Here is a 27677-nt window from a genome sequence, read left to right on the forward strand (position 1 = left end):
AAATATTTAGACGAGTTTCCACTTCTGAAGGTTAAATATGTGATAAGTACCTTAGCATTTTATACATACCTATAGAGATTTTTAATTCTAGAGAGATAAATCCTGTGAAGGATTTTGATCAACGGATACCATCAGAAGTGATGGAAGACGGTGTGAGGTTTGGGGAAATAAATCAATGTGCACAGGCAGGAGAGGAGGGCCATCGCTCTAACACGAGAGTGAGAAAAGCAAAGGAAGAGTGCAACAGATAGATAGCTCCATCAGGAAAGTAGCCTAGCTTCACGATCTCCCAGGGGAACCATTGTACCAGCAGTGACGTCCCCCGCCCTCGACCACCAAGTTCCTCTTTCTCGAGATGGACTCTAACGCGCAAGCTCAGACGCCATGATTGATACTTTCCACTTTCCCAACCCTTAAAAGTCCTTTTGCTCTACACCAAAACTCCATCACTGGGGCTTTTTTTTTGGAGGGGGGCTGAATATCTCGCACCCTCCCCCTTTTTAAATAAATGCTCACGTAAACTGGGTAGATACTGAATGTAGTGTATGAACCGCGTTAGTGAATTCGTAACAAGAACGAAATAGTAGGAATACGTAAAAATCTTACTAGCGTCGAATATGCAATTACAGAAATTCATAAGAAATATCCGACAGCATCAATATTTTTAAAACTGTTGTAAAACACGAAATATTATGAGAATAACTTAACGGGAAGACACCACTTGGGAGACCTAAGCTTAGGCGGGAGGATAATATTAAAATGTTGTAAATAAGAGAGGATTAAATGTCTCAGGATAAGATCAGTTGCGGACTCATAAAAGCAGTAAAACGTCTGGTTCCATGACAGGTGGTATTTTTTTTTTTTTTTTTTGATAACCAAATATTAGCTTCTCAAACATGACATTGACAAGGCACAAAAATCTCTTAATTTTGTTACGTCTTTATGATTCTAAAGGATCGTCTACAAATAATCTAATTTACGGAGTAGGTTATTAAATGACGATTTTTCAACTGCATAGAGTACATATCGTTGGAATGTAGTGTGATTGTCACTATCGAAATGGAAACACGTGAAAGGAAGTGGTCGTGTCTCATTTTAAGACATTGTCCGATTGTCTGATGATTTCTGAAACGAAATTTGAATCCGGGGCCTCCAAAATAAAAAGTGACATCAAATACCAAATCTAATAGAAATCTATCGAAGAGATGCGCACGAAAATTGCTGAAAGACGGAGAAATATAAACATTTTGCATTCCTTATATGGACTTTGGGAAGGTATGTATGGCATACAAGAAGAAATCGGATGTAACCCTTTGAAGCACAAAGTTCATCAACGAACAAATTCAATTAACTGTAAAAAAACACTACGCAACATTAGGCTGATTAATGTTGTTTAAAGAAATAATCACTGTTTATTCTGAGAATCATACAAGACGCATGAATACACTCCGTAGGCGAAACGCAATTGTTTAATTTTAAAGCAGATGATTGTAACAGTTACTGCTGGGCTCTAAACGGTTATAAGTGTCATCAAGTTTAGTTGCAATCTTGAATTATTTTATTTTTGTACACCCTTAACAAATGTATAAAAGTTATTCTTTCTACAAGTAAACCTACAACACGTAAAACCTTGCGTATTTTTTTAACACCCAAATCAAAGTGCAATTTAAAGGCGAATACCAACACAGTAAATTTCGTTGTTCTTGAACGAGACAACGAGACGAAGGAAAATAATGAAATAGACGTTTTGGAAGCGACGGCTTTTCATATGCTATGATGTTTTTAACACCTCTTCCATTGTTTCAGACTTAATTTCTTTACTAAGCTAACAAGTCATTTGTGCTTTCTTCCTTATTTACTTAATATATTCATGGACAAAGCTTTACTTTAGCTGATTTTAGCTCAATTTAGTTTAAACATCATTCTAAAATTGTTTGACAACGGTGTGCGGAGTATTGTAATGATATTTTGTTTGGGTTATATGATTTCTGTTTATACTTTGTTCACGAATACTGTAGAATAAACTTACACATAGGCTACATCATTATTGGTGTAAAAGCTGTGATAAGTGGCTCTAAGAATTACAAACTCTGACACTGTAACCGTCGGTTCATTATAAATCAAACTTTCCGTTCTTCACAGAATGTTTTTTATTCATTGTGAACGAAGTACGAGCCTGACAATGAACTCAACAACTTTAAAAATTTGATTACACACATCTTTAATACATTACCAGTGTACATTTACACAATTAAACATATTATAGCAAAAAAGGAGACTAGACTTATTTAATCTTATTACGCTCAAAATCTATAAATTGCATAATGTGTTTCGTGTTTATTTTTTCTGGACTCAAAATACGTGCGCATGCACCCTAATATTTACATGATAACACAGTCATGACTTTATTCGTCTTATTCACATCGTTGTTATACCAGAAAGAACACATTTATATCCATAAGTTATTTACAACGAAAATAAAAAGCAGACATTTGCCCCGGCATCTTGCATGATGAAATTTTAATCACTATGTAAATTGTAATATTTACAAATATGAATCAAAATATTTGTAAAATTTCAGCTTTCGCTCTTATATAAACTTTTAATAAAAACAAAATTTCGATAAGAAATACATCGCATTGTTAATTTCATGAAATGTACTTCATATCTACACGACATTAGCTCTACTGACGTCTTCAGATAACTGGCTGTCAGTGTAGAGTCTAACGACATTTATTTTCCGATGTTTTATTTTCTAAATCAATGGTAACAGGTGAAATAAAATACACAGACATTAGAATATTCTTATTTCGCTGTACGGTTGTCATCTGATTATGATGAGTATTCCACAAAATTTTAAAACGAACTCCCGAAACGTCGTATGTGACCCTATGTTCTTCTAGACAATAGACAATTCCCAACATAAATTCAATATTATTATTCAAATATTCCCACAGACCTTTAAAATACCAATGGACAGCAACTTAATTGTGTTTTCTCCGAGGTGTATTTTGAATATGCGGTCATCCAACCTCGGTTACGGATCGTGGAGAAACATGTTGCCTAGATCTTCAACCCTAAAATGGAAGCAGATTAACACAGACGACCACTATCTGAAATCACATCGCAGTGAAAACCTTAAATCCTACGTAACAAATATTCTAAAAATTAGTTATTTGCTGGATTGTTAACCGGAAGTTGTTGGAATTGTGACAATTACAGATAGAAGCCATTATCTGTTTAGGCTGTTAACTTTCACTTAATATTAAACATCTCTGCACAATATAGAAACGTCGAAAGACTGATTTATCTGTAATTGCTGAAGACGTTTTCTGTTACAGTAACTGCCGAATTTTGAGATTAATGCTAGAGCAAATGTCTACTTATGTTTTGTGAAGTACAATTATTAAAATATTTACTTAGCATATCTTTTTAGGTCTTATGTTTGACTCAGTTGGAAACATTATGTGATATTATTTTAAAAAATTACATACAGCGTGGTCGTGGGCATTTCCGAAATGGAATCAATACGCCGTCTCGCACAGAATCAATCCAACAAAAAAAAGCATCTGAAACAAATATTTTAGTTACGAAATTGAGATTTGGAACGCTGGTTAAATAACACGGAGGAGTTTCACCCTCATTTGAGTGTCCCTTGCTTCAACCAGCAGAAGAGATACACCAACTTAAAATAGGCGGGTCTATTGCGTCTCTCAGAACGGCATTCCTTAAGGACATCCATGCTATAGAGTTCTATAATTATAAGAGCTCGCCACTGAATCTTATTCTGAATTAGTCCAATCCAGCCCACACGTACAAAGAACATTTCTTCACGATGTAGGGTAGAATTTCCTTCACACTTCAGCATCACGCGGAATGCAAGTAAATCTCCATGCATTCCAGACATCTGAACAAGAAACTGAGTATTTAGCTTCACACTGAAGCCACCTTAACCTCTGTACTCGTTGAATACGTGGTTGGGTATACCCCAGAGCCGATCTGGGCGTGACGACAAACAGGAAGGTTCCTGTCCCTATCAGGAAAGGAACCCTGGTCTGCCAGTCCGAAGCACGCCATTTTCCACACTGTTTAACCACGGCTTAACTACTTCTCTAAGATCAATTTTATATTCTCATTTACGCTACGGTGTCCAGATACGTCTGATATACGTATTGAGTATTCTGATAAAAATGTAAAATACATTTCGCAGCTCCTCGCATGCTACATTTTCCGTCTAACTTATTCATTAAACACCCCAGCAATATCCGATTTAGAGTAAAAGGTATAATGTTTGTAATTCTGTAACTGTATCCAATCCTTTGTTAATTAGTTCACCTCTGCTAAATATAAAATTGTCCTTCAACACTTTACAACCAAACACTGACATTTCTTCTTTCGGAAGAGACTTAGTATCACCGTAATCAGTACAAGCAGACCTTATCCTGTTTCAATGTGGTCTCCCCCACCACAGTTCAACATCACGAGATCAGTTCAGTTCTTGTACATGTCACAAAGGACCTTCTCCATGGGCGTGTTGCCAATGGTCCGTTGGAAGAAAATCTGCTCGATGCGACCTGTGGAGACTTGCCGAAGAAGTGGTAACATTAACAGCAACCTGCCAAAGCGCGCGGCCTGTCCTGGGTACTGACCCCTAGTGTGTTGACCCAACATCACCTGAGCCTGATCCTGCAGGTTCTCCACCTGCGCAGGGTCTTTCAGACCTCGTGTCTCTGCAACACAAACCGGAAAAGCACTTTCTGTGTTACTTTCGCTAAATAAAGTAATTAGGCGTCCTAACTAATAGAACAGAAAGCGTTAACATGGCTAATACCTAAACCATCCATTTTCGGCTTAAACCTAATTCACACCCTCACAATTTATTTCAAACACGACCTAATTAATTACAATGGACGATGCATGTAGCAGGCATGGGACAGATGATAAATGCGTAAAATATTTGGATTGAAAGACTAAATTGAAAATACAATTTGAAAGATCTGGGAACATATGCAAATATAATATTAAGATGGGTCTTAAATAAAAGGGTTGGAGGATGTGTATTGGATTTATTTAGCTTAGGTCATGGACCGGTGGTGGGTTATTGTGAACATTGTAATAAACTTTGGGGTTCCATAAAATGCAGACATACTTTTGTTGCCAAGCGACTATCAGATCCCCCAAGGACCCTGTTCTAGATAAGCATGCGTTAATTTCAATACTTGGCTCTCATTTCATTGTTTGTCTCAAAAATGGTAGATTTGAAGAGGTTTTCCCTCCTTAGCCCCCTACATTTTGTTCGCTCTTATCATGTTCTCATAGTCAATCTTTCCTTAGCCAGTTCAGTCCAGTTCACGTCATGTATGGTCTTTAAATGTTCAATCTGAAGAAGATTATTCTACAAAATCCTACATGTATCTTATGTAAGACATTCAAAGCGTCCTGCAGGCGTGGAAACTCACCAGATCGAAAAAGGACAATTGCTTTAAGGCAGGCGAACTCCGCCGGATCAACTCCGACAGCCTTAAACCGCAGTAGAGTGTCGTTCAGAATGCGAACGTCTGAGGCCACTTGGCTGTCTTTGCCGTTCGGCACACCAGCAGCGTGTTCAGAAACGGAGAACAGGGGACTCGTCTCTAGCGGCATGCACCACTGAACGGCGTTCAGCAAGAACAGTTCGGCCCACGCTTCCTCCAGTAGGATTACCTGAAAAGGCCAACGTAATATTGCCCTTAACAGTCTACATAAAACCTGTTTTATGCATCGGCAGAATTTTAAAAGCGCTGGGCGGTTTTGAATAAGCGAAGTGCATTTACTGTTTTCTGTTTCTGTACCAGAGGTTCTCAACATTTTGCAAACTTGAGGCCACATTAAACCTTGCTAATAAACCCGCCGGCCTCAAGGACAGTTAACTAAACTTCATGGACATTTGTTAAAATTAAATTAATTATTATCAGCGGATTCACAAACTATTATTCACTAATTACCTTCAACAAAATCAGTCGTCGTGAGTGGCATCTTCATAACCACCGCCATGGGAACCCTAAATCTTACTCAGAAAAAATTAATACTTTAAAAGATTTTAACCTTTATAATTGCTAACAGGAAGATGAAACAGATTTTGTACCAAGTGACAGCTTCGTTTTACAGATATCCCAACACACAATTCAGAATCATCTTTGCTTAAGATACTATTTAGATTAAAGCGACTTATAATAATAAATGCATAGATCATAATGTGTGATACCTGATCACGAAAAGGAAGCCTAGCGAAGGAAGGCAGATTCTTCGCCCATTTGACGGCCATGAACAGAAGTCGGGCCGATGTCTCGTACACCGTCTCTTGGATCGGCTGATAAATGGCTGTAGGTTCAGCAGGCCGCTGTTGAGATGCCAGCGATGACACCGTCGGAGTTGGTGCAGAGCAGGTGAGGGGTCGGGGTGCCGGGGGGAGGGTCTCCTCGTTGGTAACGTCGATGCTGTCCTCTGGAGGAAAAATGTTCAAAGACCACTGTACTGAAATACGGGATCTCGACCCGGAACCGAATCGGGCGTCTAGAAGAATTCAGACGCGATGGCGGTGTGTGTATGTTCGTACGTAACTTGAGGAGATGAGAGGACGCTCAGATAGTTAAGAAGTTTCCAACACTCTAAACACCCGAAGGTTCATAAGAAACCTAAACCAATCTCTATCCTGAACCAGATCAATCAAATTCACACACAACAACGTTATATCCCTAATACGCATTTTAATATTATCCTCCAATCTTTGCCTGGGTCTTCCAAGTGGTCTTTTTCCTTCAGGCTTTCAAACCAAAACTCGGTAAACATTTCTTATCTACCCCATGCGCGCTACATGTCACGTCCATCTTATCCTCCTTAATTTGATCATCCTAATAATATTTGGAAAGAATACAAATTATGGCGATAATCATTTGGCCGTTTTGTCCAGCCTTCTGTCACTTTATCCCGTTCGAACACAAACATTCTCCTCAGTACCCTCAATCTGTGTTATGTTGGTCTAGTAGGTTGTAACGTCGTGTAAGTTTGTAAGCTGATATAAATGTTTCGAAGGAAAAATTACCTCCATCTTCAGGCGTAAAGCAGTGTCCACGTTACATATCCGTTGTAAATTCTATCATTTAACACCAACGTTGCGTTTATTTAATTCAGCCCTAAAAAATATTTTTGTATTCCTAAAAGTCCAAACGATTTTACAACCCAGAAGACCAACATCGACAACTTCACCGACGTGAGAACCTCGTGCATCGTAGACAATGTTTCATTTTCTAGTAACATAAGAGACTGAGATTCACATCCATATAAAACAACAGGTAAAATTATATTTCTTTATATTTTAATCTTTACGTTTTAAGATAGCACACACAAATAGCAGACGTTAAATAGTCGAATATTTCGGCGAATCAGCGAAATGTAGAATTTGTACTCATGCAAAATCGCAGTGAAACGGTTCACGGCAGGGATAGAAATCAGTTCTATTTGTAACCGCGAACCAGATTAATTCTGTGGCCCAGACAGACGTCTTATCTAACAAGTATCAGGGTCTCTGTCATTATGGGACAAAATTCTCTGAGGGCGAATCATCACTAATCACCACCTAGCATCGGGTTTGAGTATGCGTGAAACTTCACTTCCAATCCACTTACTGGCCTACACTTTAACCTTTTAAAGTAATTGTGTCCCACCTGATTTAACAATAAATAATACTGTATTTTGTATTTATGGATTTCGTGTGATTCTTACTGTAAACAGCGATCATTTCCTTAAACATCGTTAACCAGAAGATCGTTGAAATGGTGAAGTGATGTGTTTTCTTTGCTGTATGGACTGAATTCTTAAGTATAATTTTGATAAGCTTCGGTTTCAAAGGGTTAGGGCGCGGTACTTGGGTCGATGAGAACTTAACCTTTATCGCAAGGCCTACGTAAAGTACTAAGTACTTTAAACGAAGAAAGGGAACAGCTTTAGCAAAGCGCAGGCCTAAAGAAGGAAGTGATAGAGTAAAGTTTAAATACCTAGACATTAATTTCTTTTCTCTCTCCGCTTCTAAAACTTGAGAACAAGTATGAGAAGGCTTAGTTACTTTATTCAGAGCCGAACGTTAACTTCGCTCTCAACGTTACTATGTCCTGACAGGGGCTTCCAAACCGTGAAATGAAATCACTTTCTTAATTAATTTTAGTTCCATCGGGAGTTGATACCAATTAGTCATTTTAATCTGGCGTATTTTTCCCCTCTTTCCCCGTTCTTTCTTGTGTTTATATTAATCACAAAAGCGGAGATGCTCAACTGTCAGAAGAGCTTTTGTATCTGAATACTATAGTGCGCTGTTTAACCAAACGCTGTTACCTAAATAAAAACCCCGCATCATGGGGAAAGAAATTAATGTGCAGTGGTTATCAAACTTGCTTCGTACTAAAAAGGTCCAGGGTTCGATACTGACTTCAAAGGTAGAATATTCTGCTTGAAAGTTTTCGTAGATTTCTCAGTTAAAGTAGCCCATGACAGCTTCGTTCCACGTTTTTCAAATCTATTCCTCAACACTATATAACCTACGTAGTTGAAAAGGCGCTATTAAATGAACTAAGAACACAAGATGAAGATGTTTGGACCATAGTAAAAGGGGCAAATGAAATAACTGTTACACTACAAGGGAAGAAAATTGATTTCACTTTCTACTCTTCATACGTGCATACATTAATCATCACTATCATCGTCATAATCATCATTATCAAGTTCTTTACCTGTTCTGATTACATGGAATAAAACTGCTTCATCCATCTTTTTAAAGCCGTCCCTGACTTTTCTTTCCGTTCGAGTCAAAGGCAGCTCCTGGATTACGTTTTCAGATATTCTTTCCAAATGGTCCAGCCATCTCTTTTAATAGCTCATATGCCTCTCTTGTTACTTGTCAGTCTCCATATTTCTCTAATATAATCATTACATTTATTTCTTGTAATTCTGTATCCTTTAGCCGTTCTGAAGAAATGCATTTCTGCCATTTCATTTCTTCTTATTTTAATTTCAACATTAGAATCAATATAAGAGCATGGGTATGAACATTCCTCCGTGTATAGAATTTAGAAAAGTTCGCTTTCATGCTTGTCGATATTTAAATTAAGAATTGTGATAATTAGCCATGGATAAGAATATAGGAGTGTCTAGTTACAGCTATTAAACAGAAAACTACACAAATTTTTAAGGAATAAATTTTATACCGCATAAAAAATTCTTATAGGATAACCCAAATAAAATGTCAGGTTTCTACATTGCACCTAAATGGATCCAGCATTTCTCCCACATTGAAAGTTTGCATTACTGTTACGTTTGAATTGCATATGCTACAAATCTGCAAATGCTAATGGCATGATATTAATACAGTCTTTTAAATTAAATTCGTTTAAAGGGACGAGCACACACGTATTAAGTAATAAGGATTTGATAAAGCCATACGGGTAGAACGTATATTTTCTTTATTAAACAAGACAAGTAAGCTAAAATGTCTGTAAAAATAAGCAAATACTTGCGAACATTATTTTAACCATTTAAAACCCAGTGGTAACCATATGTACCACCTATTTTAACAATCAGTAACTGTGTATTTTGTACGATTCTCAGTAGATATCATTTCCTAAAACATCATTAAGAAACTGATCTTCGTAACGGTGAAATGTTGTGTTTTCTTCGCGGTACGGAATGGATTCTTAAATATTACGTAGACGAGCTTCGGCTGCAAACGGTTAACTTTGTTTTGGTATTAACTCTCGAATAATTTAAACTGACTAGATTCGTGTACGTACAGCTTATAAAACATGATTTTACAGAGTTAAAATTAAAGCTTTCCACTGAAGTCAAGTCAGAAAGAGAAGTTAATTAGAAGCGACACACTCTTTGTTGCTGTGTTGCGTGTGAAGGAACGCGAATCGAGTAATCGATGTGACTCCAGGTTGAACCGATCGGTCGGGTGGCAGCTCAGCTCAACGTCACATCAACGACCGGGCTACAGGAGACCCGTATGAGCTGACGCCAGCATCGCAGCCCCTCACCGCGGCCCCCGGGACTTCATAACGAGTTCTCCGTATGGGGGGAGGGGGAAATAGTCTGCTGGTCAGCGCGACTTGATTGCACGTCGTGGGTTCGAGTCTTGGTACCACGCAGTTTCGTGTAGAGGTCACAATCTCTATATGTGTTAGGAAGGTAACCAGTTAAAAACTCACCAAGCAATCAGTTATTCTGAGGTTATTTGTGGTTTTACTCAGTCTCTCCAGCCGAATGTTTCCAATATTTGCATTTTCTTTCCCCTCTCATTCGAAATTACATTTGTAACAGCTGCAGATGAAACAACGTCGTTACATATACAAATATTAATATAAATATGGCCCCGAGACAGTAGACTGACTGAGGGTGTTTGTGATTGTACTCAGACCCTTTATAAACTTACATAGGAGTCTTCTATAATGACTAAGGTAGACCTGGGTTTGATTCCAGGCAGGGAAGGATTTGCCTCTTCACCAGCACGTCCAAACTACCTCTGGGGCCCACCCAACCATGTGTCCAGTGGGGTAACGGGGTTGCTTCTTTTGGGGTGAATTACCTAGGGCACGAAGCTGACCATTCACTTCCTGCTAGTGCCGAGGTCAAAAATGCATGGAGCTATCCATCGACTTCTCCATACATACATAGCGTGGTGCTTGGTTAAGAACCGTGGACGACTATGGTAAATAAATTAGAGATGATGAAACAATCATTAAATGAGCTCTGAGTCGATCAATCATACTAACAACAACACAGCAACATTTGACCGTACGCAATTATAAAACATCGGAGAATAAAAGCAAGAAATATAAATCATAAACACGACTTCGGTAATTTTTTGGAATTAGGCAGTGTGAGGCAAGCAACAACAACAACAACAACATCAATTCGATATCTCAATCTCGAATGCCGCGGGCTGCCTTTTACCATCAAATCGAACTACGCCCTGCTTCACCTATAAAAGCTGCCGACGTCACAAGCGGATTTGGTCCCGCTTCAGAAGTAGAAGCAATATTGAAAGCCAGAGAGAGATGGGGAAACTAATCCGCAGAAGAAATCCCGCCCGCGATCATGACAACTCGTGTACAAGCACTACTTCCATTTTATTTATCTCTGAGTTCTTCTGCCACGAAAACTACAGCATAAGCGTTACAGCTCAATAAGAATCTTGACCATTCTAGACAATTTTTATCACGAAGGCAGTAAATACCTCTAAAACATCGGTCAATTTCTACCAATTTCCCATGAGACAATCATCTTCATACTCGAAACAGTGAGAATCTGAAATCTTAAAATTTTATAAATACTTTCGACAGTTTGTACGCCTCCTTGGAAGGAGAATCGGTTTGTCGTAAGGCCTCTACCTACACAGGACTGCACATCATGGAAAGGGGGACACACATTCATGTGGGACTCGAACCCAGTACATTAGTCCGCACGGCTAATTGCCTGCGAGTTAATCTGTTTGTTATTTTAAATAGCAAAAGTGGTGTACTCGACTTGGATCATAAGTTTCTTGCTCTGTATGAATGGCCTTGATTTCAAATATGTTATCAGGGAGTAAAAAATGATGATTTTTTTGTATTTCGCTAAATATTCACCAAATGTAAAAATTTTCAGATGAAATCTTAATGACATATACATTTTAATATAATTAGTAATTTTTATAGGCCTAAGTGCGTCGTTAAGAGAATCAGTACATTTAAACACCTGTTCCGCTTTCAGTTAGAGCATTAATCAAAAGTTGACAGAAACGAACGAATATAAAATTCGTCGCAGAAATTTAGAGCAGACCTCTCAGTACCATATTTAATCTAAATTCATTCAGTAGTTTTAAAAATTAGGTATGCAGAAGAACGGACAGACAGGCGGTGAAAACTATCTTCCACTTATTCGGTTATTTCACGCCAATGTAAAGAACTTATAATAAAGTTGTAATTCTCTTTATTAACGTTGCTTCTTTGTAAGAACTAAATTTAGCAAAACACAAGCTGGATCGTATGACGTAGTGCGTCCTCATCGAATACCCTGACAACGTCGAGGCTTTTGATATAAACTGCGAGCTATCGACGAGACAACTAAATTAAACCTTGCTGAGGTCAACAAATGTCCTTGATCATACTTCAATATGGTTCATACTGAAAATATGTGTAATACTACCATAATTAATTAAAAATATGTAACTTTAAGTTATTTTATGCAGAATATAAAATAATATGGAGCAGTGCGAACATTTTATTTAGCCGTCAGTTTAACTACGATAACTAATGAAACACTGTAAAATTCTTCATGAAGATAAATTATAAACATAAACTCATTAAGTACAAACTCTATTTACGTCAACAATTACAAACACGGCGAAATTTTGAGGATAGAATCTGTATATAACATGTTCTTACAAAGTTTAAAAATAGGTTTACTCTAGAATGTTAATTAACGTTATGCGACATATATTAAATGGCGAACAATAATAAAAATATCTGAACCGAGTGGAATTCGATCGTATGACCATCTGCGCACGAGTCACGAACGCCAACTCATGAATTACAACGTATTATACAACTCAGCTCACAGGAAATAATATTAAACTGAATTCACTATCCACTCTTATATGCACAATACAATCAATATAAAACTTAAAAAAAAATAATATTTTATGATTATAATCAGAGCAGTTACCATAAGACTAGATTGTTAACTGACTTTGTGGAAATGTTTTCTCGACGTATCTATAAACACACACAGCTAGACACATTCAGAATGCAGAGGTTAAAATAACGTATGTGGAAACTGTGTACTTCGATAATAATTTTATCTTCCAGTCTTATTTAAATTACTAATGACAATTCTGTTTAATGTCGTAAAGAATAATTACATTTTAAATATTTCATCAATACATAAAAAATAAAGTATAATGATGTAATTTAAAATAGCACATTAAAGAAAGATGAACTGAAATTTTAGTATGGCATGTCTTTCGCACTTGTTAAATGTTTTAGATGAATTTTGATCGGTAGAGTTTTTGAATTTCCCAGGCAAAACTCGCCGTGTGTGATAAGAATAAATAATACTTACCATCTTCCGCTTCCTGTTTAGGTGGCAGTTCTATGGGTGACGTCAGCATGCCAGTGTGATACCTTGGCGAGAGACCCATCGCTAGAGTAACTGGAGGGCTAGAAACAGGACACAATGAACAATTATATTTTTCTTGCAAGTGCTTCCAAGTCCAAAAATGTCTAATGGGACATGACGCCATGTGGTCTTGTAGGTGGTTATTGACGTTTCGGAGGAACATACTACCCTGAAGAAGGATGCAGTATTTTCTTCTGAAACGTTGGCAACTTAACACAAGAAAACACGATAGGCATCTTCACTGTCTTGACAGTATCAAGCCTGAGACACATGTAACTGAATATTATTTCCAATAATATCCGTCAAAGTGTTGCAAGTCTACATTCTTGAGATAGGTGAATGATTATGAATAATGAATACGTAAGTACTTGGAAATTTAACATTTAAAATTATAATTTCAACATTCATCAACAAGAAAATTAATTTCCGACTCTCTTATAAAACTCTCATTACTTATCACTCCGTCTTATCCTTATCAGAAGGAGAGCGGGCATTGCCTGGGAACCTCCCCCCTGAATTTTCTTCTGCTGTTCTTCCTGTCTCTCTTTTATCGGCTTCAGAGGGTCACAGAAAAAGACCAAGATTTGTTTCTTCGTATTTTCTAACACAGTCGATTGCTTTCGGTATCATGCCTTTACGTGTGTTGGAAAGTAAAGTTAAAGTTGACCCTGATTAAGTATCAAGGCATGCAGACGTATGTGTGAGTGGAGATAAAGCTCCAGTAGCGGTTGCCTCATGCTCTGGCCACTTTACACACGAGAGAAGAACCCCGGTAGTAAAATGACTGTATTCTGGGTTGGAGCGTCGTGTAATCTAGCATAAATTTACCGACGTTTCGGAGGTACTTGCTGTCTCCAGCAGCCATCATACGTCGAATACCAGTACCCACTGGGTAGGAGGCTTGGTGGACCCCAGAAAAAAAGAACCTGCCCTGTCAGGAATGTAAACCCGATCACCAGTCCCATAACCTATTCGCTACACTGAAAGTTATCCCATTTCTTCCTGTTTTTGTATTTGCTGCACCTGTGAACCCGATCAGATTGTATTCTAAGTGGGCATTGCAGTTTCGTTAATGGGCGATTGACAACAGAAATGAGGTTAACACTTCGGTAGACTTGAAATACAAAATATCAAGCACTTCCCTCAAGAGATCACGGATATAATTGCGCGTCTGTCGTTTAGTGATAGCCCATCTGTTGAACATAAGTATACAGCATAGCCTCCAAGTTGCAGATCCTAGCGCAAAGTTCGTTGTAATGCTAATGAGATGCGAGGAGTTGTCAGTAGGGGGAATTTACAACAGCCGTGACAAACTGTCAGCACAGTCGACTGCAGAGTTTATTAGAGGCTTTACAGACCTTCTCACACGCTTCATGTAACTGATACCAGACAAGCACATTACTTGTGGAACACGCATGCTAATTACATCAATATTATCATCAAATGCTATATATAGTAATGTTATTTAAAAGCTAGAAAACTTGTTTGGGCTTAAAGACAGACGATAAAAATAAAAAGTTATATTTTATTTAATAAAATTTTTGTTATGACTAATGGATTTTTGTGACGGTTTGTTATAAAATTTATGCATATTCTTGGATATTTCCCTTCGTCTATTAACTTAAATTTAAAACATAAGACGTTTCGGAAGGTTTCCGCCAACGGATGAAACCATAACAGGACACGGATTGAGATTAGTTCTTTCCAATTGACCCAAATGACTAGCTTGTTTAGTTTCACCTGAAGAAATAAACAGAGCCAGCTTTACAAACGTCGTATTCTTAATCATTTCTAGCTTTTTAAACTAACAAGCGAATGAAAATTTCAAACATTATGTGGCAATTAAATTTTATATTATGTTTGCCTGTAACAACTGAATAAGTAGAGAAAAAAGAAAATAATATTTACAACGTATGATTATGAATTCCGGTGAAATTTGTAGAAAGTACACGCATTAGATTCCAATTCGATATTTCTGTAATTAGAAGATTAATAACAAAATAAGTAGGTAAAAGTCAATAAATAAAAGTTAAAGAGAAATACTTATGTTTTAATATATCGTCTGAACTGTAATAGTGATTTTAAAGATCATCGTCCAACATCTGTCTAGTATATAAATAAGTCTACGTGGTCAGAGGTCAACAAATGTCGCTTCATTTCACCAATCAGACAAAAATTATTTCCAAGAGAAATTTCTTCCACAAGGACAACTCCACACACAATTGTCGAGAAACAACTGACTACAGCTGACCTACAGTGGAGAGGTGAGTCACTATCATCAGCAGCTGTTGGCATCTTACACGTGTCGATACTGTAGGAGTGAAACAAACGACCCATCATTCACGCAGCAACGAACAAAAACAATCCGCGAATTATATTTTACTCTTATCTTTTCCCCACATCCCAACGACAAACACTTCAATGTACAGTACGCGACTGTAATCTTGAGACTTGCAAGGAATGCAAGAAGTCCATAGCTTTAAAGGCAGACGCTATCTTTCCTCCTTCCTCCTTCACCCCACTTCCTCACCCCACAAGTCTCAAGATTACAGTCGCGAACTATGGATGTTGTTGTTCTGGGTTTATGTGACGTTTAGATCAATAAGTAGACACAGAAGTTTCGGAGAAACATACTCTCTCCATCTTCAGGGATTGACAACCTATCTCACACGTCTGTGTTGAGTTGACAAAGACCTTCATACCAACGCCATTTAAAGACTTATTATTTCCTATCTGTGGAAAAATTAAAATTTATAGCGGTATGGGTTTTTTTTACGAAAAACATCAAATATTCCTTCTCTCGTCCTTGATTTTTCTACTCGCGTTTTATGGGTCCTGTACTGTGCAGTATAAAAAGTAGGTCTATCTGCATGAAACCGAAGTTCTGATGATACAAAAAAATGTTCAAAACTTTTTTTAAATCTACGTTATAAGCAAGTTTTACAGAAAGGCCCATTTATAGACGAAGTGAAATAAATAGTTTGTTACAGTCACTATTTGGACACAAACGTGTCCTGCTATGTCAGTTTATGCTTCTATTACAAATTCTTTACTAGAAAAATCTAAAAAAAGAAGGGAACAGATAAAGCGTCGTGGAACCGCATTGACGTCAGAACGGCTGCCATGTTTCACGTGAGAGAACACAGCAGTCCGATCAAATCACATGCCCATCGCTTTGGGTGCAGTTTGAACTTTGGTCCTCACAGAAGCAGACATTCGCTATTTTTAGTTAATACCTCTGTGAAAAGTCTTTATGAAAGGAAAAGTTGTATTTTTGGTCCATATTTGATTACGTAGTACTCATGGCATACAAAGCACAGATTGGCGAGTTTGCTTACGTAGTACACCGATAGAGGGTGTTTGAGGACAGGGCCCTGAGGATACCTAAGGAGAATAAAGTGCCAACAGGTTAAAGTAAATTACATGATAAGGACCTTCTTGATTTTTACTATGAACTAGATATTACTAAGATAATAAAACAAAGGAGAAAGAGATGAGCAGGGAATATAGCACGCATGGAGGACGTTAGAAATGCACACAAAATTTTCGTTGGGAAACCTGGCAGGAGTAGACCACTGGGAAGACCTGGGCGTAGATGGAAGGATAGTATTAAAGTGGTTATTAAAGAAATAGTAATCAACGGCGTGGACTGGATTAAGGTGGCTCAGGCAAGGGTCCAGTGGTTGGATGTTGTGAACACGATGGTTCCATACTTGCTGAAAGTACTCTATTAGCTTCTCAAGAAGAAATCTGCTTCATGCAGTTAGTTTGTTAGTTAGTTAGTGAAATACCTAGAAAGAACAAACTGTATTAACAGCAACAACAGTTATAACAATATATGCAAGGCACCGATAACTTCGCAGAATAGATTGAATGATTGCCCAAGAGATTCTCCGATTGTAATGGAACTCGTTTGTGATGCTATCCTAAACCAGATTAATTCAGTCCGCGACCTGAAACCCTATATCTATAACACCTGTTTTAATAGATGCCAACCTATCTATGCCTAAGTTTCACAAGTTGACGTTTCCTTTCGGGTCTTCAACCTAAAACTTGATATGCATTTCTCATTTACCTATGCGAGCTAAATTTCCCTCCTATCTAATCCTCCTTGATTTATGTCAATAATATTTGGTAAAATGTGTAAATTAAACAAACTGATAAGAGCCGTCCCGCTACACGCCATATAGGCGCTTGGGGGGGGGAGAAAGTATAGCGCCTGTTCATTCTTAACTTCGGCGCTAGATGAAAGCGAGTGGAAACGACCCCAGTACCCATTGGATAGGAGGCTGTGTGGGCCCCAGAGCCGGTCTGAACGTAGAGGCTAGAGGAAAAATTCTCTGCCCCTGCCAGGGATCTAACCGCGGTCGTCCAACCCGTAGTCAATGACTGACTACGAATTGAACTGACTAAGCTACCCCGGCTCTTAAACAAACTGATAGGAAAGGGGAAAGCGGAACTGTAGAGTGATTTATACTAACATGATAAATATTTTAATGAAAATCCGTCAGTCAGTTCAAGAGTTATTATGGGAGATGCGCAGTATACCACAGGTATATTTTCTGTTATGAAGTGAGGAATGTGCGCTATTATGTGGACAGAAACGGAATTCAAAAGCTGAAGAGAGATTAAATTAAAACGTAATAAAATTCCGCTAAGCGTTACGTTAGTATTTTTCATCTGATTCTGTTTTTAATTCAGCAAGCTCTGTTAATAGTGAACGCAATGCTACAAAACTATATTAACATGATGAACACAGATTCAAAACAATAAAATTTAAATTTGTTCAAAAATTTCAATATAGACACACAAAACCAAATTTTATCGAAATCGGTTCAGTAGTTTTGAAGATAAAGCAAACGGTTTGAAAAAAGGGACCTCCCTATCATGTATTTATTTTAAACGCTCTGTGCAAAGAACGCCTCTAATGTGAGTCGTCAGATTTTCGATCTCCATCGTAACCTAAAATAACCGCAGAGATACCAATGACCTTCTGGTAAGAATTGTGGGACGCTGTATGCTTTTGTTTCCACAAAATTAAACACTTATAGAGAATGAAAATGTTTATCCCGTTAATTTATGGCAGATTCAGGTGATGGCGTCAATTATTGATTCAGTTGGTCAGAACAGAAGCAACACCGTATAAATATGTATGGAGAGAGGAAAACTTTGATCCAGCTGCGTAGAACAGCTTCAAGAGTTCCCTTGGGTACAAAGAGAGACTTGGCACGTCAGGTGGAAAACATGAGCTTCAAATAACAACTGGCGCGTATGAATATGTGAACGCACGACCTAACAGCATTGCGGGTCTGTTGACACACGTGTTATGTGTCAAAGATGGCTCTCAGTCGGGTGAGAAAACATCGTTACACACCAGTTACACTCTGCAGTCCAATGTAGTTCAGCGACGACACAGCAAAGATCATCTGCTGATTCCAGCACAAGGAAATGACATTAAAAGCGAGAGTTTTGCTATCAGTAGTCCTGATTTGAATCTTCGAAGTCCTGGGATCGATTCTCGAATTGGTCTACAGTTATAATTTTAAATATAATAATAATAATGACAACTAAAATCCTCTCATTCTTTGCATGCAAAATTATACTTAGGCTAAATAGATCTTTTTCTAACCAATTTCAATTACAATTTTAAATTATTTTTTGTGTAGGCATATTCAACGATACGTTCAACGTATCAGATTATATATAACCAGAAGTTAAATTCCAGGACGGTTAATGAATAATTAATTAAAAAAAAATAGACAAAGTTTTGTGCCTGGAGGGACTGAGTAAATCCAAGATAAATTTTAGAACAACCGGTTTTGGGACTAAATTTGAACCCGTGACATTTAAAACACGAAATAAAAATGTATTCAAACGATGAATAATTTTTATCGTTAAATAGCCATAAAAATTAACTTTTTCCTATTAAGAGTCGGCGGAAAACATTGTTCTTGATAAACACGAAATAAATTCAAAATGAAAGAGGCAATATTTTATATGAGATATCTAATGCGTAGCATGCAAAGAGTAATCTTCATGTAGCTTGTTTGTAGGAAACAAGAAACACATTCGTAATTTTGGTTGGAACAATCAGTTTAAAGCTAGAGAAGTTATGAATCTGTAAATTATGGGAAAATGAATAGACTTAAGTGGTTCAGAATAATGTCCATTTGTGTGTTTTGTTTTAGAGATTTTGTATTTTCAGGTACTGTAGTTCTGCCCACGCCGCACAGAGGTCTGTTGCCTACATTTTAAAATTGAAAATCTGTCAGTCCTAAATAATGATGAATGGCTGCAGTCCTACTAGATATGCTTTGTTGTATGTGATATCACAGGGTACGTGCGTGGATTTTAATACAGTTTATTAATCCATTATAATGCTGAATTATGTAGTTTTACGTCACGGTTTGATGTCCAAAATTCCAACCATTTAAATCGCTAATGACGACTCATTGGTCTGTTCCCAATAATCAATCACAGTTAAATATGACACTACGTTTGAATTGCATTAGATTAATCCAAAATTTATACACTATAATTAATTGAATTGTACAGTTTTGGGTTAGGTCTATAATAATATCACAGAGTATAACATGTCTTCGAAATTGTTAATTCCGCTGTAAATTAAAAGATAAACCATTAAAATAAATGGTATTTACAACATGTTATGTGAAGCGTTATCATTTAAATTAATGTAGAATCATGACGTAATGCAAAACGAGAATGCATTGTTAAGTTATTTCTTTTAACGAGCAAAATAACCTTTGCAGAGGCGTGTATATCCAATAGCTTTATTATTGTTTGATTCGCTGTTATTATTGGTTGTCTGTTGTTTAGCAAAAACCCATCCGTGTAGGGATTGGTGTTGTTGGTTTATGTGGTATAAAGTTCCATGTTCTGGTAAAAGGATTATTTAGGTAGTTGCTATTATTGGTGGGCTATGACTTGCTGAAGAGGTGGAATGTGAAATGATGGCCCTTCATTTGGAGGTGATTTATCTGCTTAAATCAATGTTACTATCCCATATTGCGTCCAAAAAATTCAAATTGCAATTTAGTTTCGTTCTCACAATTGTATCCAGGTTAATCTTATGGCTTATGAAGAAGCTAGTTAGATAATTATGTTCTGTTGGTACTGTTGGATGTGAAATACACGATTATGACTTCTTTTAGAATTAGCAAATTTCTCAAATTGTATTCAAAATTTTATATAAACTACAAAAATTAACTAAATCTCTGTTGAAGAAACTTGAAGGTTCAACGCTGCTAATAACAAAGCCCGCCACTGGGCGCTATTTTGAGCCAACTCAATTTCTCTTTAAAACCATCTTAATGTTATTGTCCCATTTCCGTCTTGGTTTAAAAGTTGGCCGTTTTCTAAGCGGTTCGCCACTAAGCATCTGTACGAATTCCTTGCCCAATTCTATCGACATGCCCAACCCATCACAATCTCCTTGATTTCACAGGTAGGGAAGTCTGATAACATACCGCTGAAATAATCGTACTTTGCTATTCTCGTACTAGCTTAATTTTGTTTTTTATTAATGTACAAGGACTACATTAGCAATCTTATAAACTAAACTATTTCAGCGGTATGTTATCAGACTTCCCTACTTTCAATGACCTCGACTGACTCAGGATAACTTCGGAGGACATGGATTCCTACTCAAAAGTTGTTCTCTCTGAGTCTCTCTATACGCTCCTTCAGTTTGACCCTAACCTTTTGAATCATCCTATATATTGAACACTCTGTATTTTGTCGGAAAACGTAAGCTTTTGCAACTTCGTCACTTACATGTTTCGGAGCAGTTCGATATAAATCATCGTAGAATACCAATTTACGGAAAATAAACTTTTTTATACGATTATTTTTTTAAGTAAAGGCGAAAAATACGTACCCAAAAACACCAACAGCTACTGCGGCTTCTCGTAACGCCCTTTCCTGGTCCATTTCGAGTAGCGCTTCGGGTCTGATCGTGGCTGTGTTCCGGGGTTGGCGCTCGTTCTGAACAGCTGCGACACACCAAACACAAAAGGCATCGTCACATCAAACTGAACCCCAGGGTCATTACGTCGAACCCTGCACATGGCTCGAGAATCAACCTGCTACCATCTCCGGTAATTTTAAGCTTTAAATATATCACTGAAATGTTCGCGAAAGAGAACGCGGAGGGAAATTTTTTTTAATAAAAGATCGTTTTTATTATTGAAAAGGCAGCTTAAGAGAGGATAATAAATTGTACTTATGTTCAAAAATAAGAAATATAAGAAAATATATGTAGCCTGGAACATTATACGTAAAGCGGATATTAAAGTCAGTAATATTATATTGAAATTAGGGAAGGGGGAGTAGATGTATATTTATAATAATGAATATTTATATAACAAGAGAACAAAAGCTCTGCTAGAGGTAGTTACAATAGAGTTGTAGACCGAAAAAAACTGGTGTTAGGTGGACATACGTTTGTATAGAGAACTCAACTTAATAAGTGATTGATTGGTTGATTGATTGGTAATTTGATAAGTATATGTCATTACATTGACAGATAATTATTTTCAGTCATTTTTATTTTCAATATTAGTTACAGCGTTTGGAACCGAAAGAAGCCAATGGTGGTTTGGAAAGCAGACAGAGAACCCTATTTTACTTTCTTATGATAAACCATACATATATTAAATAAATATTTCAAATAATGTCATCATCACACTGAAAATATTATTTACAATAGACAGTTTTTATATAAACGTAAACAGTTAAATACGTTTTCAGATATGAGTGTTTTTGTAGAAGTAAGATTATATAATTCAAATCTGTGTCGATAATACGAAACCCATATTATAAGGTCATAAATACATAGCGACGAACTGTGTAATAACCTGCAATGAAAACATGAAAATGTTATAAAACATAACAAAGGTAAGTCTTATATACTAAGAACAAAATTAATGTATAATTGAACACCTACTATAAAAACGTGTCAAACTACTCAAAAAGTCCCGAGTTCGATCCGTTACTTTGTCTATTTTGTCAGTGTATATTCGGCAAATTGTCTTAAAATTGCCATATCCTATTATCGTAGTCTGCAATTCACTAGACCAACATTTTGTTATATATAAATAGAAATTTTCCCGTCAAAAATGACGCGAAATCTAAAGTAGTAATTCTCTTTCTGGCCTCAAGGAATAAACTTGCCAAGTTTGGTTCAAATCGGTTTATCCTTTCTCAAACTATAAGCGAACACACGTACCCACAATTTAAACTTTGTATATAAGACGACATTAATTACTTCAACCCTCTTAAAGTTGCAAAAGCTGCAATGTGCTCACAGATTATGTTCTGAAAACAGAAGTAAACACTTTGGGTTCAAAATCTTACTTTGTAAAGTAGACTTCAAAACTGCTCAAGACAAAAGATAGCCTGAGTCTGCGATAAAGTTCATTTGATATTAAAGTTTTAGCCATATTTTTTATGAAAGTGACTAACTTTATTAATTAAGTTTAATGTACAAAGTTACTAAATCAATAAAATTATTATTTCATTATGTATTCTTAGTAACTTCGGCTGGCTGTGTCAGATCACTTATAAGCTGTTTCTTACGCAGCAATTTTGAAAGTATTAAGTATTTCATAAGTCTGTCTTAGATACACGGTGACGGTTCCAAATCGTTAGCTAATCCCACTGAAGATTTATTTCTTGAGAAGCTACCTGTCGCTCATCTAGTCATCATATTTGAAACAACAATTGCTTCCCTCAATTGCATTCTACAATAATCCAACTTACTTAATTTAATTAAATTATTATTACTAAAATACTTATGTATTCAGCAGAAATTTACCTTTGTGTATTAATGTACCATGCACTCACGTAATTTTTATTCCTACCTTTTTATATTTATTAATGTGTTTGTGTGCTCGTCGTCTGTGCTGTATCTACAATTGGCCTTCTGGCTGCTGATACAGCACAAACAATAACAAAGAATTTAATTATTATTGTGTAATATTAAACCTATCCTAATTAAAAACAGCCTAACATCGACAATTGTGAATCAGGTCAAATATGCCTGAATTTTGAACTTCTTATGGAGTACACTAGGCCTACACCGAAGTTAGAGCATTAACCATTAGTATTCAATTATTTTGATCCTGTAGCTGAAGAGCGTGAACAAATAGACGTTCTGCTGGTTTGACTGTCCGTCCGTCGAGCATTATAAATACTGTTTTACCGCACCGAGTTCAGTAATTACATAAAATGGACTCCGCGGGAGGTTTGACGAACATGTCTCTCGGGACGTCACTACCAAATGCCGAGTTACCTCAGCAGATACTGCCAGCTTATAGGGGAGAAAGAAGTGGACTTACATCAGGGTTGGACTGGGGAGACGGGCTGGTAAATGGGCAAAGTTTCATTCGATCACAGTCTAATGGGTACTGAAGAATGTAACACGTTATAATCATGATATATCATGCAACGGCAAGTTTATATCGAATACAGTACAAAAGATTCAAATTATGCTTCATTTGACTCTTTCATGGTCATGACGCTGATCAATACATCTGGTTATGATTCATCTGTTATGTTACGAAACATGTGACAGTAGGTAAGAGAAAAAAATTCATATGCCACATTTCAACGAATAAATAATTTATTGAGTTGAGTTTTATATACTGAAGACTGTCTGTCTAACATGTTTTATCGGTACACAACTCTGATAAAACCGCCTCTAATAGAGCTATTATCCTATTATCCAATACTTATAACTATTATATGTCAAGCAGATAATTACCACATCAGTTTATCCCAACATTTAAAAATATATTTTATCTCTTTAAAGCAAAATTTTTACCTGTATGTACAATCTGCTTATTCTGAGAATGACAAAAAAATAAATATACCGTGTGCAGAATTATTTACACTAGGCTTCAAGGGCTAATTAATTTGACTCACTGTAAATAAAACTATGAAAATGAATCAGCTCAGAAAGAAAATGTAAATGTTTCCCCATTGGTATTAGAATATTTACTGTAAAATTGATTCAGAGCAAAATGTCTAAGTATTTCATGCATAATTTTATTATCAGTTACCCTGACTGAAATACCATGGGACGATTTCTCAACCAATCCGCTACTGACGACGAAAACCGAGAGAAGTGTTTCTGCTGTACAATTCAGAACAGTTCTGTCCCTGACAGGTAGGCAAAATGTATTTATCCCCCATTAGGCCTAATGTCTGCACACAGACTAGCCAGTCGAACGAATCCATTTCACGTGACGTCAGAACCACAATGGCTATAATTGCAGCGGAAGATGGCAAATGGGTGTTCTACCTCTTTAAACACAGCGTTCAGTTTCTGGTCCGATTATTAAATGTAGTATCCAGGGCGTATACCTCCAAGCTAACTTCTTTTACTAGACGACTACAGGTTAGAACTCAAGACCCACTAAGATCTGAGACTGTAATGATATGCTGGCTGGTCAGGCCTGTCGCACATATTAGGAGCTTTAACAGATGAGTATGGACTAATGACGACGACTGTGTTATTTAAAAAAAATAACGCAGTATCACACTGACTGCCCTAGGACTGAAACTGGGCCTCCATCCTACAAAGCCGATGTTTGACTTACTTAGCTATAATACGGTCTTAGAATGGGTAGATGACATGAAAATATCGCGTAACTTAATTCTTCGCTGAATTTAATTTAGAGAGCTAGTCATCCTGACTGCAGTACAGAGTATTCAAAAAAGAATAAGATGAAAGTACTTCAACATTTTCCACGTTACGCACGAGATATATAGTTCAGTTCATTTAGTAGTGTAACTGATCAGGAACTATAAACATCTAAAGAAATATCCTAAAGAATGGAATTCATTCGTTTTGTGGATAGTAAAATAAAATAGTGCCAGTATTCTTTCTTTGGGGCTTTATAAAATCAAGGAATTTACTGAGCAGCTGGGTAACTATCATCTTGTTAGCATTATGCGTTTTATGTTCTTAGAGTAAAGCATTTATAAAATTCTGTTGTTCCATCTTTCATATAACGAGAACAATATCGAAAGCAATGCTTTTGAGTTCGTGTCCCAAATAGTTTTTATCGCTGTGCGTCCTGAATCCGTCACGTACTTGATGATTGTAACATTCGCGGTTTTAATGATGGATTCACCGCTACGGTTATGAGGCTGGGGAGGACGATCACTCATTTGAATACGCGTGACCGCAATGCTCCATCAGTTTCCACACATCGGAACATCGCTCGATGCTTCAGGCCGTCCCTAACGTGCGGTTGGTCTAATAATTTGTTTGCGTCAGTTAATGATCCTCTGCATATTGTGGCGACCGTCGTCCTACCGCCGATTTGATTCAAGGATGCACAACCGTAGAGCCATTAAAGGCTCTCCGAACAGGTTAGCGTAGCCACATTACTGTTCACCCCTGTTCGGCCTCAGTTTCTGATCTTCTAGAAATGAATTATTCGTTCCAGTCACTGTTGTTTTAAAAACATACAAAAGAAAATCAAAAGAAAACAAATAATTAAAAACACAGTGTGTTCACGAAACGACATTTTTAATTTCTGAACGTCTTTCTTGTTTTGATGTTGGTAAACTTGCGTAAAATAATGCTCGGCGTTTGGTCTGACAGCACGAGTTGTGATAACTGCATCTTGCACGACATAACAGAGGGTGCTTATTGTAAGTTGCTATTCAGAGCTTTCGTGAACACCCTGTTGTATGAACATTACACATAACTTAGCAATAAAAAAGTGATTTGGTGTGGCATGGGATACGGAATTATATTATACATTCGATCAAGCGTTTAAGGAGGGTTAATTAGGATAACATTTAGTCTGTATCCAAAAAATATTACATATTCAGTCTACCTCGTAATGTAAAAGCAAATAATTGCTATCAGTTTCGATATATCACGTGGAAAAGATCGAGAAACACAGACTTAGTTGAGCAATCGAATGCATTTCCTTCGCTATTATACTTACATGATTATTTTGTACGTAAAAAATAAACGACAAATTTGCGATTAAACTACTTATCCAATTGACTTAAAATGTCTGCCAGCTGGTCTAACATTATAGACAAATTCAGCTAAATTAATAAAATAATTATACAATTTAGAACCGAGCCTCTGTTACGAACGCAAATTTGCATAAAATCTGAGGTTCTCAAGGCGGTGAAGATGACAATAATAAACTTCTCGGTTGTAACGCCAGGTGGACTGTAATTAGATACTAAGATTTTGGAGGAACATAAAGCCTCCATCTTCAGGGCTAAAGATGGAGACACTAAGTTATTCCAAAATGTCCATATCTACCACAAATCCACACGGCGTTACAATGCAGATTATTGTCACTGACGACCCCTGTTTCAAAGGGAAGGGAGTTAGAAGTGGAAAGGGAGAAATATGACGAAAAATTCTGCAGCAGCGTCAGAAGGGCGTCTTCTGTACCCCTCCAAACATCTCATCATCATCAGGCCTTTATTGTCCTCACGGTTCGCCGAAACAGTTATCTTTCCCCATCATTATTTTATCCTTTAACTTGAGTCCTTTCGGGCATGTAACAAAGGGAATCCGAGGAAGGGTTCACGAGATGTGTGGTTGCTTCAGGATTGACTGACTACATAATTTGAATACGATTTAACAACAAAGAAATTGAGTAACACATATAACGAGCTCCTACAGGCGTCATGATGTCGAACTTTCTTTCATGATCTTAGCCCTTTAAAGCCCAGTGGTAACTATGTGTACCACCTGCTTTAAAATCAATAACGCTGTATTTTGTATTTATAGGTTTCGTATGATTCTCATTGTAAACGGGGATTATTTCTTTAATTAGCGTTAAACAGTTTATCTTTGCAATGGTGAAGTGTTGTGTTTTCTTTGCGGTACGGACTGAATTTTTAAAATATTATTTATACAATCTGCGGCTTTAAATGATTAAATTAACTACTCACTTTTTATAATTGAATATTTATGTTCCTAGAAGTGACACTGATTTATTTATTTTAACGTGTAATAATATATACTACTAAAGGTAGAGGTGAGATGGACGAGGCATGTAGCACGCGTGAGAGACAAGTAGGCTCTGAAATTGACACACATTTATATCCTTTCCCCTACTCACCATTATGAATGCTTGATTATTAGTTATTTCACGTCGCTTCTTCAGCTATATTACTAACATAAGTATCAGAATAATTAGTGTAGAATGAAAAGACATTTTGTCTGATAAACTAAACTTTATGCGAAAGGAAGCGGTTGTACCGTATTTTAATGTACTCCAGCTCCTTCGCCGGACAACAGAGAATAATAGGAAGAAGTTGAAATGCCAACAGAACCAATCTGGAATTGATGCCAGTACCATAAATTCGAAACGTCTTTTTTCGGTCCGTAACCAGGCATTTTACAGACATGCTCCACCTACGGCTTCATGTTGTGGTGCTTAGACACAGGTATCATTTTACCAATCGCGTGAAGTAATGAAGTT

The 27677-nt window shown here is 37.0% G+C and overlaps 1 protein-coding gene across 2 annotated transcripts in view; it reads right to left on the bottom strand.

The window, feature by feature from the left end:
• Positions 1–2204: 2204 nt before the first annotated feature.
• Hr51 (photoreceptor-specific nuclear hormone receptor 51) overlaps positions 2205–27677 on the bottom strand; it is a 50552-nt gene continuing 25079 nt past the window's right edge. For both annotated transcript variants that reach the window (XM_022057782.2, XM_087344269.1), the window contains 5 exons: positions 21083–21197; positions 13129–13226; positions 6245–6483; positions 5460–5703; positions 2205–4730 (listed from right to left, as the gene is read on the bottom strand). In XM_022057782.2, coding sequence (XP_021913474.2) covers positions 4492–4730; positions 5460–5703; positions 6245–6483; positions 13129–13226; positions 21083–21197 — 935 coding nt within the window. In that variant the 3' untranslated portion in view covers positions 2205–4491. The remainder of the gene's footprint in view (positions 4731–5459; positions 5704–6244; positions 6484–13128; positions 13227–21082; positions 21198–27677) is intronic.

This window comes from Zootermopsis nevadensis, unplaced genomic scaffold (assembly GCF_977971745.1).
Source record: "Zootermopsis nevadensis isolate Lab colony 2312 unplaced genomic scaffold, Znev_1.0 Znev_ptg000007l, whole genome shotgun sequence".
In the NCBI taxonomy this organism is placed as follows: domain Eukaryota; kingdom Metazoa; phylum Arthropoda; class Insecta; order Blattodea; family Termopsidae; genus Zootermopsis; species Zootermopsis nevadensis.